The sequence below is a fragment of the Hyla sarda genome, chromosome 2 (assembly GCF_029499605.1).
Source record: "Hyla sarda isolate aHylSar1 chromosome 2, aHylSar1.hap1, whole genome shotgun sequence".
NCBI lineage: Eukaryota > Metazoa > Chordata > Amphibia > Anura > Hylidae > Hyla > Hyla sarda.
Genome location: NC_079190.1, coordinates 5,949,348 through 5,965,704, shown reverse-complemented (window position 1 = coordinate 5,965,704; position 16,357 = coordinate 5,949,348). Strand labels below are relative to the sequence as shown.

At 49.9% G+C, this 16,357-nt stretch overlaps 1 protein-coding gene across 1 annotated transcript in view; it reads right to left on the bottom strand.

Annotated features, from left to right (window-relative positions):
• Positions 1-1,954: 1,954 nt before the first annotated feature.
• The window catches only part of ATG16L2 (autophagy related 16 like 2), a gene marked incomplete in the record, with an annotated part of 23,419 nt that continues 9,016 nt past the window's right edge, over positions 1,955-16,357 (bottom strand). The window contains 9 exon segments of the mRNA XM_056560270.1: positions 1,955-2,241; positions 7,547-7,648; positions 7,804-7,851; positions 8,051-8,200; positions 10,207-10,312; positions 11,699-11,819; positions 12,237-12,305; positions 14,178-14,248; positions 14,743-14,848. Coding sequence (XP_056416245.1) covers positions 2,148-2,241; positions 7,547-7,648; positions 7,804-7,851; positions 8,051-8,200; positions 10,207-10,312; positions 11,699-11,819; positions 12,237-12,305; positions 14,178-14,248; positions 14,743-14,848 — 867 coding nt within the window.

Here is a 16,357-nt window from a genome sequence, read left to right as displayed (position 1 = left end):
TAATGTAAAGGGAAACGTATCCGAAATCTGCTCCATCTGCCCCAATAATCCGCTCTCCTATAAGCAGGTGCATTATTCTGATGAGGTGTTAGGTAACGTGGAGGAGCACTCCCATCATCCGCCTCTCCTCCTCCTCCTGTAACACACTGCACTCTGCTACATCGCTTGTCAGGCACAACATCTCCGAAAACAATAGAGCGGGGGGGGGGGGCGCAGTCTACAGACCCAAACCAGCAGGACAGTACTTGCAGCTTTGGACAGGACTGGAGCAGTGTTCCCCAACCTGTCTCTCCAGCTGTTGCAAAACTACAACCCCCATCATGCTCTGACAGCCTTTGGTTGTCAGGGCATGATGGGGGTTGTAGGTTTGCATGATGGGGATTGTAGTTTTGCATGTTTTGTATGGTGGGGGTTGTAGTTTTACATGTTGGGGGACTGTAGATTTGCATGATGAAGGTTGTAGTTTAGCATGTTTTGCATGATGGGGGTTGTAGTTTTATATGATAGGTTGTAGTTTTGCATGATGGGGGTTGTAGTTTTGCATGATGGGATTGTTGTTTTGCATGATGGGATTGTAGTTTTGTATGATTGAGATTGTAGTTTTGCATGTTGGGGGACTGTACATTTGCATGATGGAGGTTGTAGTTTAGCATGTTTTGCATGATGGGGGATTGTAGTTTTATATGATAGGTTGTAGTGTTGCATGTTGGTGGTTGTAGTTTAGCATGTTTTGTATGATGGGATTGTAGTTTTGCATGTTGGGGGTTGTAGTTTAGCATGATAGGTTGTAGTTTTGCATGATGGGATTGTAGTTTTGTATGATGGAGGTTGTAGTTTTGCATGTTGGGGGTTGTAGTTTAGCATGTTTTGTATGATGGGATTGTAGTTTAGCATGATGGGATTGTAGTTTTGTATGATAGATTGTAGTTTAGCATGATGGGATTGTAGTTTTGAATGATGGGATTGTAGTTTTGCATGATGGGATTGTAGTTTTGCATGATGGGATTGTAGTTTTGCATGATAGATTGTAGTTTTGCATGATGGGATTGCAGTTTTGTATGATAGATTGTAGTTTTGCATGATGGGATTGTAGTTTTGCATGATGGAGGTTGTAGTTTTTCATGTTGGGATTGTAGTGTTGCATGTTGGGGATTGTAATTTAGCATGTTTTGTATGATGGGATTGTAGTTTTGTATGATGGTATTGTAGTTTTGCATGTTTTGTATGATGGGATTGTAGTTTTGCATGTTGGGGGTTGTAGTTTAGCATGTTTTGTATGATGGGATTGTAGTTTTGCATGTTGGGGGTTGTAGTTTTGCATGTTTTGTATGATGGGATTGTAGTTTTGCATGTTTTGTATGATGGGATTGTAGTTTTGTATGATTGGTTGTAGTTTTGCATGTTGTGCATGATAGGGTGCTTTTAAAACTACAACTTCCAGCATGGTCCAGCAACAGTCTGCAACTATCGGGGCATGCTGGGAGTTGTAGTCGTACAGCAGCCGGAATGGTTGTGATAAATCAGATCACAAAAGATGGCGACACGGGAATAATACAAATAAGATCTTTATAGGAAACATAAAGTGCAGACACCGCGTCCCCCACCCCCAGGAAAAGACAGCGGCAAACAGGGTATACATAGGGGGGAACCCCGAGTCCTGTATATATGGTGGTGGAGAAAGAAAGGGGGAGGAGTAACAGTCATAACCACACCCACTGGACTCTTCTGTAAGGATTGTGACAACAAGGCCAAGGCACTGATTACCTTTTTATCTCGTTGATTTAGCAGAGCTGAGTTTGTCACCGTGTATCGTGTTACATGGGACTGCAGGTAACATCACCTAGTGCAGAGGTCTCCAACCTGCGGATCTCCAGATGATGCAAAACTACAACTCCCAGCATGCCCGGAAAGCCGTTGGCTGTCCGGGCATGCTGGGAGTTGTAGTTTTGCAACATCTGGAGGTCCGCAGGTTGGAGACCGCTGACCTAGTGTAACATTACCTGTACTCAATGGCACAAGAAAGAAGCAGGAGAATAACCAGTTCAGCTCTGCTACATCAGTCACATTACTGGCATCATACTCCTGGATGACTCCGCCCTCTTCTGTGTGACTCCTCCCCCTGCTCCTCCACTCTTCCCTTCTAGGCCTCAGTATTCGCTCCACAGAACGGCCTTCTTCCCTCGGTCCACGCTGACCACGTAATCCCCGGACACGGACCAGGCCACCGCGTTCACCGACGCACTGCAGAGAGAACGAGGGGGTCAAGAACAATGGACAAGCAGTCACACAAAGGGTTAAGCCCCCAAAATAATAGCACGTTTGGGTCCTGATTCTGTGCGGAGAAGATACATAACAATGCCCCCCCCCCCCCACTGCTCCAGGGGACCACACAAAATGACCACTTTGAAAATAGTGTGATAAGGGGGGAGGGGGGATGGTTCATATCCTATAACACAGACAGCCCCAGTGTGCCCCCCATAACACAGACAGCCCCAGTGTGCCCCCCCATAACACAGACAGCCCCAGTGTGCCCCCCATAACACAGACAGCCCCAGTGTGCCCCCCATAACACAGACAGCCCCAGTGTGCCCCCCATAACACAGACAGCCCCAGTGTGCCCCCCATAACACAGACAGCCCCAGTGTGCCCCCCATAACACAGACAGCCCCAGTGTGCCCCCCATAACACAGACAGCCCCAGTGTGCCCCCCCATAAGAGACAGCCCCAGTGTGCCCCCCCATAAGAGACAGCCCCAGTGTGCCCCCCCATAACACAGACAGCCCCAGTGTGCCCCCCCATAAGAGACAGCCCCAGTGTGCCCCCCATAACACAGACAGCCCCAGTGTGCCCCCCCATAACACAGACAGCCCCAGTGTGCCCCCCCATAACACAGACAGCCCCAGTGTGCCCCCCCATAACACAGACAGCCCCAGTGTGCCCCCCCATAAGAGACAGCCCCAGTGTGCCCCCCCCCATAAGAGACAGCCCCAGTGTGCCCCCCATAACACAGACAGCCCCAGTGTGCCCCCCCCATAAGAGACAGCCCCAGTGTGCCCCCCCCATAAGAGACAGCCCCAGTGTGCCCCCCATAACACAGACAGTCCCAGTGTGCCCCCCCATAACACAGACAGCCCCAGTGTGCCCCCCCATAAGAGACAGCCCCAGTGTGCCCCTCCATAACACAGACAGCCCCAGTGTGCCCCCCATAACACAGACAGCCCCAGTGTGCCCCCCATAACACAGACAGCCCCAGTGTGCCCCCCCATAAGAGACAGCCCCAGTGTGCCCCTCCATAAGAGACAGCCCCAGTGTGCCCCCCCATAACACAGACAGCCCCAGTGTGCCCCCCCATAAGAGACAGCCCCAGTGTGCCCCCCCATAAGAGACAGCCCCAGTGTGCCCCCCCATAAGAGACAGCCCCAGTGTGCCCCCCCATAAGAGACAGCCCCAGTGTGCCCCCCCATAAGAGACAGCCCCAGTGTGCCCCCCATAACACAGACAGCCCCAGTGTGCCCCCCATAACACAGACAGCCCCAGTGTGCCCCCCCCATAAGAGACAGCCCCAGTGTGCCCCCCCCATAAGAGACAGCCCCAGTGTGCCCCCCATAACACAGACAGCCCCAGTGTGCCCCCCATAACACAGACAGCCCCAGTGTGCCCCCCCCATAAGAGACAGCCCCAGTGTGCCCCCCCCATAAGAGACAGCCCCAGTGTGCCCCCCATAACACAGACAGTCCCAGTGTGCCCCCCATAACACAGACAGCCCCAGTGTGCCCCCCATAACACAGACAGCCCCAGTGTGCCCCCCATAACACAGACAGCCCCAGTGTGCCCCCCATAACACAGACAGCCCCAGTGTGCCCCCCATAACACAGACAGCCCCAGTGTGCCCCCCCCATAAGAGACAGCCCCAGTGTGCCCCCCCATAACACAGACAGCCCCAGTGTGCCCCCCATAACACAGACAGCCCCAGTGTGCCCCCCATAACACAGACAGCCCCAGTGTGCCCCCCCATAAGAGACAGCCCCAGTGTGCCCCCCATAACACAGACAGCCCGAGTGTGCCCCCCATAACACAGACAGCCCCAGTGTGCCCCCCATAACACAGACAGCCCCAGTGTGCCCCCCATAAGAGAGCCCCAGTGTGCCCCCCCATAAGAGACAGCCCCAGTGTGCCCCCCATAACACAGACAGCCCCAGTGTGCCCCCCATAACACAGACAGCCCCAGTGTGCCCCCCATAACACAGACAGCCCCAGTGTGCCCCCCATAACACAGACAGCCCCCGTGTGCCCCCCATAACACAGACAGCCCCAGTGTGCCCCCCCATAACACAGACAGCCCCAGTGTGCCCCCCCGGTTCAGACCCCCGTAGACACAATAAGCAGAGCCCCCCCCCACCCCAAACCTACTTATCTCAAACTTCTAAATCCAAGACAATCAAACGATTTTACATAAATTTTAGATGATTTTCATGAATTTTTTATGGTTTCAATCACAGAGATAAATAAGACGAACCTGCAGCGCACCCTGGTGGTGGGTACTGGTATATATATGGTGTGTTACCAGCTGAGAATAAAGGGGGACGACTGCAGGAAAGTCTCTGCCCCCCATGATCACCCACAAAGAGGGTCTGAGAGCAAGAGAGCATGGGGTGTGCGAGGATGGTGGGTGCAGCTCTGGAGGTGACTGGAGGATAAGACATGAGGTAACAGCAGAATAGTGAGTGCAGCTCTGGAGGCGACTGGAGGATAAGACATGAGGTAACAGCAGAATAGTGAGTGCAGCTCTGGAGGTGACTGGAGGATAAGACATGAGGTAACAGCAAAATAGTGAGTGCAGCTCTGGAGGTGACTGGAGGATAAGACATGAGGTAACAGCAGAATAGTGAGTGCAGATGTGGAGGTCACTGGAGGATAAGACATGATGTAACAGCAGAATAGTAAGTGCAGCTCTGGAGGATAAGACGATGTAACAGCAGAATAGTGAGTGCAGCTCTGGAGGTCACTGGAGGATAAGACATGATGTAACAGCAGAATAGCGAGTGCAGCTCTGGAGGTGACTGGAGGATAAGATATGAGGTAACAGCAGAATAGCGAGTGCAGCTCTGGAGGTGACTGGAGGATAAGACATGAGGTAACAGCAGAATAGTGAGTGCAGCTCTGGAGGTGACTGGAGGATAAGACATGAGGTAACAGCAGAATAGTGAGTGCAGCTCTGGAGGTGACTGGAGGATAAGACATGCTGTAACAGCAGAATAGTGAGTGCAGCTCTGGAGGTGACTGGAGGATAAGACATGATGTAACAGCAGAATAGTGAGTGCAGCTCTGGATGTGACTGGAGGATAAGACATGAGGTAACAGCAGAATAGTGAGTGCAGCTCTGGAGGTGACTGGGGATAAGACATGATGTAACAGAAGAATAGTGAGTGCAGCTCTGGAGGTGACTGGAGGGTAAGACATGATGTAACAGCAGAATAGTGAGTGCAGCTCTGGAGGATAAGACATGATGTAACAGCAGAATAGTGAGTGCAGCTCTGGAGGTGACTAGAGGATAATACATGAGGTAACAGCAGAATAGTGAGTGCAGCTCTGGAGGATAAGACATGAGGTAACAGCAGAATAGTGAGTGCAGCTCTGGAGGTGACTGGAGGATAATACATGAGGTAACAGCAGAATAGTGAGTGCAGCTCTGGAGGTGACTGGAGGATAAGACATGATGTAACAGCAGAATAGTGAGTGCAGCTCTGGAGGTGACTGGAGGATAATACATGAGGTAACAGCAGAATAGTGAGTGCAGCTCGGGAGGTCATTGGAGGATAATACATGAGGTAACAGCAGAATAGTGAGTGCAGCTCTGGAGGTGACTGGAGGATAAGACATGATGTAACAGCAGAATAGTGAGTGCAGCTCTGGAGGTGACTTGAGGATAAGACATATGATGTAACAGCAGAATAGTGAGTGCAGCTCTGGAGGTGACTGGAGGATAAGACATGATGTAACAGCAGAATAGTGAGTGCAGCTCTGGAGGATAAGACATATGATGTAACAGCAGAATAGTGAGTGCAGCTCTGGAGGTGACTGGAGGATAATACATGATGTAACAGCAGAATAGTGAGTGCAGCTCTGGAGGTGACTGGAGGATAAGACATATGATGTAACAGCAGAATAGTGAGTGCAGCTCTGGAGGTGACTGGAGGATAAGACATGATGTAACAGCAGAATAGTGAGTGCAGCTCTGGAGGATAAGACATATGATGTAACAGCAGAATAGTGAGTGCAGCTCTGGAGGTGACTGGAGGGTAAGACATGCTGTAACAGCAGAATAGTGAGTGCAGCTCTGGAGGTGACTGGAGGATAATACATGAGGTAACAGCAGAATAGTGAGTGCAGCTCGGGAGGTGACTGGAGGATAATACATGAGGTAACAGCAGAATAGTGAGTGCAGCTCTGGAGGTGACTGGAGGATAAGACATGATGTAACAGCAGAATAGTGAGTGCAGCTCTGGAGGTGACTTGAGGATAAGACATATGATGTAACAGCAGAATAGTGAGTGCAGCTCTGGAGGTGACTGGAGGATAAGACATGATGTAACAGCAGAATAGTGAGTGCAGCTCTGGAGGATAAGACATATGATGTAACAGCAGAATAGTGAGTGCAGCTCTGGAGGTGACTGGAGGATAAGACATGATGTAACAGCAGAATAGTGAGTGCAGCTCTGGAGGTGACTGGAGAATAAGACATGATGTAAAAGCAGAATAGTGAGTGCAGCTCTGGAGGTGACTGGAGGATAATACACGATGTAACAGCAGAATAGTGAGTGCAGCTCTGGAGGTGACTGGAGGATAAGACATGAGGTAACAGCAGAATAGTGAGTGCAGCTCTGGAGGTGACTGGAGGGTAAGACATGCTGTAACAGCAGAATAGTGAGTGCAGCTCTGGAGGTGGCTGGAGGATAAGACATGAGGTAACAGCAGAATAGTGAGTGCAGCTCTGGAGGTGACTGGGGATAAGACATGAGGTAACAGCAGAATAGTGAGTGCAGCTCTGGAGGTGGCTGGAGGATAAGACATGAGGTAACAGCAGAATAGTGGATGCAGCTCTGGAGGTGACTGGAGGATAATACACGATGTAACAGCAGAATAGTGAGTGCAGCTCTGGAGGTGACTGGAGGATAAGACATGAGGTAACAGCAGAATAGTGAGTGCAGCTCTGGAGGTGACTGGAGGGTAAGACATGCTGTAACAGCAGAATAGTGAGTGCAGCTCTGGAGGTGGCTGGAGGATAAGACATGAGGTAACAGCAGAATAGTGAGTGCAGCTCTGGAGGTGACTGGGGATAAGACATGAGGTAACAGCAGAATAGTGAGTGCAGCTCTGGAGGTGGCTGGAGGATAAGACATGAGGTAACAGCAGAATAGTGAGTGCAGCTCTGGAGGATAAGACATGATGTAACAGCAGAATAGTGAGTGCAGCTCTGGAGGAGACTGGAGGGTAATACACGATGTAACAGCAGAATAGTGAGTGCAGCTCTGGAGGTGGCGCTCACCTGTGCTCCCCGGTCAGGCTGCGTTCCAGGACTCCGCTCTGTGCGTTCCATATGAAGACGGTCCCATCGGAGGAGCCGACTATACTGTAATTAGCATCTGGACTGTGGAAAGAAATGGCAGCGATGAGACACGAACGCTCATTACAGGCTGCTCGTCACTCAGGACTCCGGGAGAGTTGGGTGATAACAGGGGAGCCGTCATGTCGGCCATATTGCCCCAGATAAGAGCAGTACTAGACCTGTTGGGGAGTAAGTACCTGAGGATGGCCTTGGTCCAGTCACAGCCGCACTTGAAGCCGTCGGCCCTGTAATAAGGAGAGATCACAGGGTCACATGTCTCATCTATGACAGTGCTTCCCAACCAGGGGCCTCCAGCTGCTGCAAAACTACAACTCCCAGCATGCCCGGACAGCTGAAGGCTTTCCAGGCATGCTGGGAGTTGTAGTGGGAGGCACCCTGGTTGGGAAACACGATCTATGACATCACTGGCAGCGGCTCCAATACCTGAACACCAGGCGCTCGCTCATCGTCCGCAGGTCCAGCAGGCGCAGCGCGTCGTCCCGGGAACAGCTGAGGAGTTGTGTTTGCTCCGGCTCCATGTACAGGGAGGTCACCTTCTCCTCCAGGGTCACCTCCCGGGAACAATCCGGGGACCTGAGAAAGATGGGAAGTGTCAGAAGAGCAGCGGCGGATTGTTAGAGAGAGATAAGCGGCGGATTGTTAGAGAGAGATAAGCGGCGGATTGTTAGAGAGAGATAAGCGGCGGATTATTATAGAGAGATAAGCGGCAGATTGTTAGAGAGAGATAAGCGGCGGATTGTTAGAGAGAGATAAGCGGCGGATTGTTAGAGAGAGATAAGCGGCGGATTGTTAGAGAGAGATAAGCGGCAGATTGTTAGAGAGAGATAAGCGGCGGATTGTTAGAGAGAGATAAGCGGCGGATTATTAGAGAGATAAGCGTCGGATTATTAGAGAGAGATAAGTGGCGGATTATTAGAGAGAGATAAGCGGCGGATTATTAGAGAGAGATAAGCGGCGGATTATTAGAGAGATAAGCGGCGGATTGTTATAGAGAGATAAGCGGCGGATTGTTAGAGAGAGATAAGTGGCGGATTATTAGAGAGAGATAAGCGGCGGATTGTTAGAGAGAGATAAGCGGCGGATTGTTAGAGAGAGATAAGCGGCGGATTGTTAAAGAGAGATAAGCGGCGGATTGTTAGAGAGAGATAAGCGGCGAATTATTAGAGAGAGATAAGCGGCGGATTGTTAGAGAGAGATAAGCGGCGGATTATTAGAGAGATAAGCGGGGATTATTAGAGAGATAAGCGGCGGATTGTTAGAGAGAGATAAGCGGCGGATTATTAGAGAGATAAGCGGGGATTATTAGAGAGATAAGCGGCGGATTGTTAGAGAGAGATAAGCGGCGGATTATTAGAGAGAGATAAGCGGCGGATTATTAGAGAGAGATAAGCGGCGGATTAATAGAGAGAGATAAGCGGCGGATTATTAGAGAGAGATAAGCGGATTGTTAGAGAGATAAGCGGCAGATTATTAGAGAGATAAGTGTCGGATTATTAGAGAGATAAGCAGTAGATTATTAGAGAGATAAGCGGCGGATTATTAGAGAGATAAGCGGCGGATTATTAGAGAGATAAGCGGCGGATTATTAGAGAGAGATAAGCGTCGGATTATTAGAGAGATAAGCGGCGGATTATTAGAGAGAGATAAGCGTCGGATTATTAGAGAGATAAGCGGCGGATTATTAGAGAGAGATAAGCGGCAGATTATTATAGAGAGATAAGCGGCAGATTATTAGAGAGATAAGCGGTGGATTATTAGAAAGATAAGCGGGGGATTATTAGAGAGAGATAAGCGGCGGATTATTAGAGAGAGATAAGCGGGGGATTATTAGAGAGAGATAAGCGGCTGATTATTAGAGAGAGATAAGCGGCGAATTATTAGAGAGAGATAAGCGGCGGATTATTACAGAGAGAAGCGGCGGATTATTAGAGACATAAGCGGCGGATTATTAGAGAAATAAGCGGCGGATTATTAGAGAGATAAGCGGGGATTATTAGAGAGAGATAAGCGGCACATTATTAGAGAGATAAGCGTTGGATTATTAGAGAGAGATAAGTGTCGGATTATTAGAGAGAGATAAGCGGCGGATTATTAGAGAGAGATAAGCGGCAGATTATTAGAGAGAGATAAGCGGCGGATTATTAGAGAGAGATAAGCGGCGGATTATTAGAGAGATAAGCGGCGGATTATTAGAGAGAGATAAGCGGCGGATTATTAGAGAGAGATAAGCGGCGGATTATTAGAGAGATAAGCGGCGGATTATTAGAGAGAGATAAGCGGCGGATTATTAGAGAGAGATAAGCGGCGGATTATTAGAGAGAGATAAGCGGCGGATTATTAGAGAGAGATAAACGGCAGATTATTAGAGAGAGATAAGCGGCGGATTATTAGAGAGAGATAAGCGGCGGATTATTAGAGAGATAAGCGGCGGATTATTAGAGAGATAAGCGGCGGATTATTAGAGAGATAAGCGGCGGATTATTAGAGAGATAAGCGGCGGATTATTAGAGAGATAAGAAGCGGATTGTTAGAGAGAGATAAGCGGCGGATTATTAGAGAGATAAGCGGCGCCTCATTACCTGCTGTCCCAGAAGCGGATCTTCTTGTCGTGGTGAGCGCTGATCATGTAGGAGTCGGAGCAGACGACGTCGCTGCAGAATGAGGGCACAGAGATACGTCTGATACCTGCAACAGGCGACCACAGAGGGGGGTAACCAACCAAGCACAATATGGCGGATGGAGTCATGTGACCTTCACTCCAAGACATGCAATGGAGATGTCCTCATAACTGATGAGAAGGGCAGAGTCTGATAGTCCGGAACGTCCGCTGGGGGGGGGGGGGGGGGACGTACCGAACTCATTACTTATCATACAATGGAAAGAGTTACCTCTGTACCAGTGTTTGCCAACCAGGGTGCCTCCAGCTGTTGCAAAACTACAACTCCCAGCATACCCGGACAGCCTTTGGCTGTCCTGGCATGCTGGAAGTTGTAGTTTTGCAACAGCTGGAGGCACCCTGGTTTTGAAACACTGCTCTATCCACTGTATCTGAGAACACTGGGTGCTGGATTATAGGATTATACCTGTATACACTGTATCTAGACAGGTAGTTCTAGAGCTGTAGGTTCTGGATTATAGGAATATTCCTGTATACACTGTATCTAGACAGGTAGTTCTAGAGCTGTAGGTTCTGGTTATAGGAATATTCCTGTATACACCGTATCTAGACAGGTAGTTCTAGAGCTGTAGGTTCTGGATTATAGGATTAGACCTGTATACACTGTATCCAGACAGGTAGTTCTAGAGCAGTAGGTTCTGGATTATAGGATTAGACCTGTATACACTGTATCTAGACAGGTAGTTCTAGAGCTGTAGGTTCTGGATTATAGGAATATTCCTGTATACACTGTATCTAGACAGGTAGTTCTAGAGCTGTAGGTTCTGGATTATAGGAATATTCCTGTATGCACTGTATCTAGACAGGTAGTTCTAGAGCTGTAGGTTCTGGATTATAGGATTAGACCTGTACATACTGTATCTAGACAGGTAGTTCTAGAGCTGTAGGTTCTGGATTATAGGAATAGTCCTGTATATACTGTATCTAGACAGGTAGTTCTAGAGCTGTAGGTTCTGGATTATAGGATTAGACCTGTATACACTGTATCTAGACAGGTAGTTCTACAGCTGTAAATTCTGGATTATAGGATTAGACCTGTATACACTGTATCTAGACAGGTAGTTCTACAGCTGTAAATTCTGGATTATAGGATTAGACCTGCATATACTGTATCTAGACAGGTAGTTCTAGAGCTGTAGGTTCTGGATTATAGGAATATTCCTGTATATACTGTATGCAGCCACATGGTTCTAGATCTGCACATTCTGAATTATACAAACCTGCCTGGATATATTGTGTGCAACCACATTGTTCTAGATCTGTGTGTTCTAGATTCTAGGAATCTACCTGTATATATTGTACATAGCCATAAGGCTCTAGATCTGTAGAATATTCCACCATACCTATGGGCATGATGGGAGTTGTGGCCGTGCACCAGGGTGGGGGTCACCTACATGAAGCCTTATGCAGATCCCACTCCCGGACCGTCCTGTCCATGCTGCAGGTGACCGCCCGATACGAGGACATCTTGAACCTGGCGGCCGTCACCTTCGCCGTGTGACCGGTCAGCTTGTCCTGTAGGGACAGAGAAGGAATAAAGGATCAATAGATATTATAGAGAATGTTCAATGATACCTATAGAGGTGTCAGGGGCCACACATGGGGCCTCTCCTGGTTCCGGTCCCATCACACCCCCTACAGGTGACCCAGCAGGGGTTCACCCTCAGAGAGGGCCCCAAAGCTGTATATACCCTTACAATAGGCGACTAATATTCTTTACAGCAGAGGGTTTGTTACAATGTATCCAGTTTGCACAATCCTCAAAGACCTATGTCTCCAAACTAGATCCCCTCCAGCTGTTGCAAAACTACAACTCCCAGCATGCTGGGAGTTGTAGTTTTGCAACAGCTGGAGGAACACTGGTTGGGAAAGACTGCTTGAGACTAATACATTGTAACAAACACTGCTCTGCACCCCATTACAGGTACGTACGCTGGATTTACTGTCCAGTCTCCATAGATGAGCCGAATTATCAAACGAGGCGGCCAAGACCTGCGCCCCCTGAAAAACAAAAGAACAGATCACTACAGGGATAAAGCACATGACACGGTCCTCTGCTGCCACCTGCAGGAGATAAGAGGATACTACAGGGAAAAATACATAAAAAGAGAAATAAATAAATAAAATAAAAAATTGTATGAAATAGAAGCCGCCCCCCTGTAGGAAGTGGCAGCCGTCCCCCTGTAGGAAGTGGCAGCCGTCCCCCTGTAGGAAGTGGCAGCCGTCCGCCTGCAGGAAGTGGCAGCCGTCCCCCTGCAGGAAGTGGCAGCCGTCCCCCTGCAGGAAGTGGCAGCCGTCCCCCTGCAGGAAGTGGCAGCCGTCCCCCTGCAGGAAGTGGCAGCCGTCCCCCTGTAGGAAGTGGCAGCCGTCCCCCTGTAGGAAGTATAACAGGGGACAATAGAGGAGGCTGAGGAGAGGCCGATAACAGGGACAATAGAGGAGACCGAGGAGAGGCTGATAACAGGGACAATAGAGGAGACCGAGGAGAGGCTGATAACAGGGACAATAGAGGAGGCCGAGGAGAGGCTGATACCAGGGACAATAGAGGAGGCCGAGGAGAGGCCGATAACAGGGACAATAGAGGAGACCGAGGAGAGGCTGATAACAGGGACAATAGAGGAGGCCGAGGAGAGGCTGATAACAGGGACAATAGAGGAGGCCGAGGAGAGGCTGATAACAGGGACAATAGAGGAGACCGAGGAGAGGCTGATAACAGGGACAATAGAGGAGACCGAGGAGAGGCTGATAACAGGGACAATAGAGGAGACCGAGGAGAGGCTGATAACAGGGACAATAGAGGAGACCGAGGAGAGGCCGATAACAGGGACAATAGAGGAGACCGAGGAGAGGCTGATAACAGGGACAATAGAGGAGGCCGAGGAGAGGCTGATAACAGGGACAATAGAGGAGACCGAGGAGAGGCTGATAACAGGGACAATAGAGGAGGCCGAGGAGAGGCTGATAACAGGGACAATAGAGGAGGCCGAGGAGAGGCTGATAACAGGGACAATAGAGGAGACCGAGGAGAGGCTGATAACAGGGACAATAGAGGAGACCGAGGAGAGGCTGATAACAGGGACAATAGAGGAGACCGAGGAGAGGCTGATAACAGGGACAATAGAGGAGGCCGAGGAGAGGCCGATAACAGGGACAATAGAGGAGGCTGAGGAGAGGCCGATAACAGGGACAATAGAGGAGGCCGAGGAGAGGCCGATAACAGGGACAATAGAGGAGGCCGAGGAGAGGCCGATAACAGGGACAATAGAGGAGGCTGAGGAGAGGCCGATAACAGGGACAATAGAGGAGGCCGAGGAGAGGCCGATAACAGGGACAATAGAGGAGACCGAGGAGAGGCTGATAACAGGGACAATAGAGGAGGCCGAGGAGAGGCTGATAACAGGGACAATAGAGGAGGCCGAGGAGAGGCCGATAACAGGGACAATAGAGGAGACCGAGGAGAGGCTGATAACAGGGACAATAGAGGAGGCCGAGGAGAGGCTGATAACAGGGACAATAGAGGAGCCCGAGGAGAGGCCGATAACAGGGACAATAGAGGAGACCGAGGAGAGGCCGATAACAGGGACAATAGAGGAGGCCGAGGAGAGGCTGATAACAGGGACAATAGAGGAGGCCGAGGAGAGGCTGATAACAGGGACAATAGAGGAGGCCGAGGAGAGGCTGATAACAGGGACAATAGAGGAGGCCGAGGAGAGGCTGATAACAGGGACAATAGAGGAGGCCGAGGAGAGGCCGATAACAGGGACAATAGAGGAGGCCGAGGAGAGGCCGATAACAGGGACAATAGAGGAGGCCGAGGAGAGGCTGATAACAGGGACAATAGGCTGCACAGTTCCCCTTTCCCTGGACACGTACCGAGGGGTCGAAGTCGATGCTGGTGATGCCGCCATTACTTCCCTGTAGCACCTGCTGGAGGTGGAGCTGTCCTACAGGATAATGGAGGAAATATATACAACACCCGTCAGACAGCAGTGACCAATCAGCAATTTACAGGACACCCCCCCCCCCGCAACTGATGACCCCCCCCCCAACTGATGACCACCCCCCCCAACTGATGACACCCCCCCCCCAACTGATGACACCCCCCCAACTGATGACACCCCCCCCCAACTGATGACAACCCCCCCAACTGATGACAACCCCCCCCAAACTGATGACACCCCCCCCCCAACTGATGACACCCCCCCAACTGATGACACCCCCCCAACTGATGACACCCCCCCCAACTGATGACACCCCCCCCCAACTGATGACAACCCCCCCAACTGATGACAACCCCCCCCCAAACTGATGACACACCCCCCCAACTGATGACACCCCCCCCCCCCCATCCTGAGGTCCCACAGAGCAGATTTCATCCCAGGGATCAGAGCCCAGACATCAGGTTCTCTCTCCCCCAAACACAGAACAAGATCCTCACCCGCGACTATTCCCCAGATCTTCACCACCCGATCCGTCCCTCCAGTCGCCACCGTCCTGGAGTTTGGGCTGAACTTTACTGCATGAACCTCAGAGTCATGAACCTCCTGAAAGAAAGAAAAACAGTCCTAACCTGCAGGGTGTCAGCACCTAGAGGGGCGCGGAGGGTACGAGGGGTGCGGAGGGCAGGACGAGCTATGTACAATGTATCAGTCTGGAGTCCAGGGTGTTTAGCTCACAGAGCATTGTCTGGACTGGATACAATTGTATCACTTCTCAGCTGAGATCAGGACGAGCTATGTACAATGTATCAGTCTGGAGTCCAGGGTGTTTAGCTCACAGAGCATTGTCTGGACTGGATACAATTGTATCACTTCTCAGCTGAGAGCAGGACGAGCTATGTACAATGTATCAGTCTGGAGTCCAGGATGTTTAGTTCACAGAGCATTGTCTAGACTGGATACAATTGTATCACTTCTCAGCTGAGAGCAGGACTAGCTATGTACAATGTATCAGTCTGGAGTCCAGGATGTTTAGCTCACAGAGCATTGTCTAGACTGGATACAATTGTATCACTTCTCAGCTGAGAGCAGGACTAGCTATGTACAATGTATCAGTCTGGAGTCCAGGATGTTTAGCTCACAGAGCATTGTCTAGACTGGATACAATTGTATCATTTCTCAGCTGAGAGCAGGACGAGCTATGTACAATGTATCAGTCTGGAGTCCAGGATGTTTAGCTCACAGAGCATTGTCTAGACTGGATACAATTGTATCACTTCTCAGCTGAGAGCAGGACGAGCTATGTACAATGTATCAGTCTGGAGTCCAGGGTGTTTAGCTCACAGAGCATTGTCTGGACTGGATACAATTGTATCACTTCTCAGCTGAGATCAGGACGAGCTATGTACAATGTATCAGTCTGGAGTCCAGGATGTTTAGCTCACAGAGCATTGTCTAGACTGGATACAATTGTATCACTTCTCAGCTGAGAGCAGGACTAGCTATGTACAATGTATCAGTCTGGAGTCCAGGATGTTTAGCTCACAGAGCATTGTCTAGACTGGATACAATTGTATCACTTCTCAGCTGAGAGCAGGACTAGCTATGTACAATGTATCAGTCTGGAGTCCAGGATGTTTAGCTCACAGAGCATTGTCTAGACTGGATACAATTGTATCATTTCTCAGCTGAGAGCAGGACGAGCTATGTACAATGTATCAGTCTGGAGTCCAGGATGTTTAGCTCACAGAGCATTGTCTAGACTGGATACAATTGTATCACTTCTCAGCTGAGAGCAGGACTAGCTATGTACAATGTATCAGTCTGGGGTCCCAGGATGTTTAGCTCACAGAGCATTGTCTAGACTGGATACAATTGTATCACTTCTCAGCTGAGAGCAGACTAGCTATGTACAATGTATCAGTCTGGGGTCCAGGATGTTTAGCTCACAGAGCATTGTCTAGACTGGATACAATTGTATCACTTCTCAGCTGAGAGCAGGACGAGCTATGTACAATGTATCAGTCTGGGGTCCAGGATGTTTAGCTCACAGAGCATTGTCTAGACTGGATACAATTGTATCACTTCTCAGCTGAGAGCAGGACTAGCTATGTA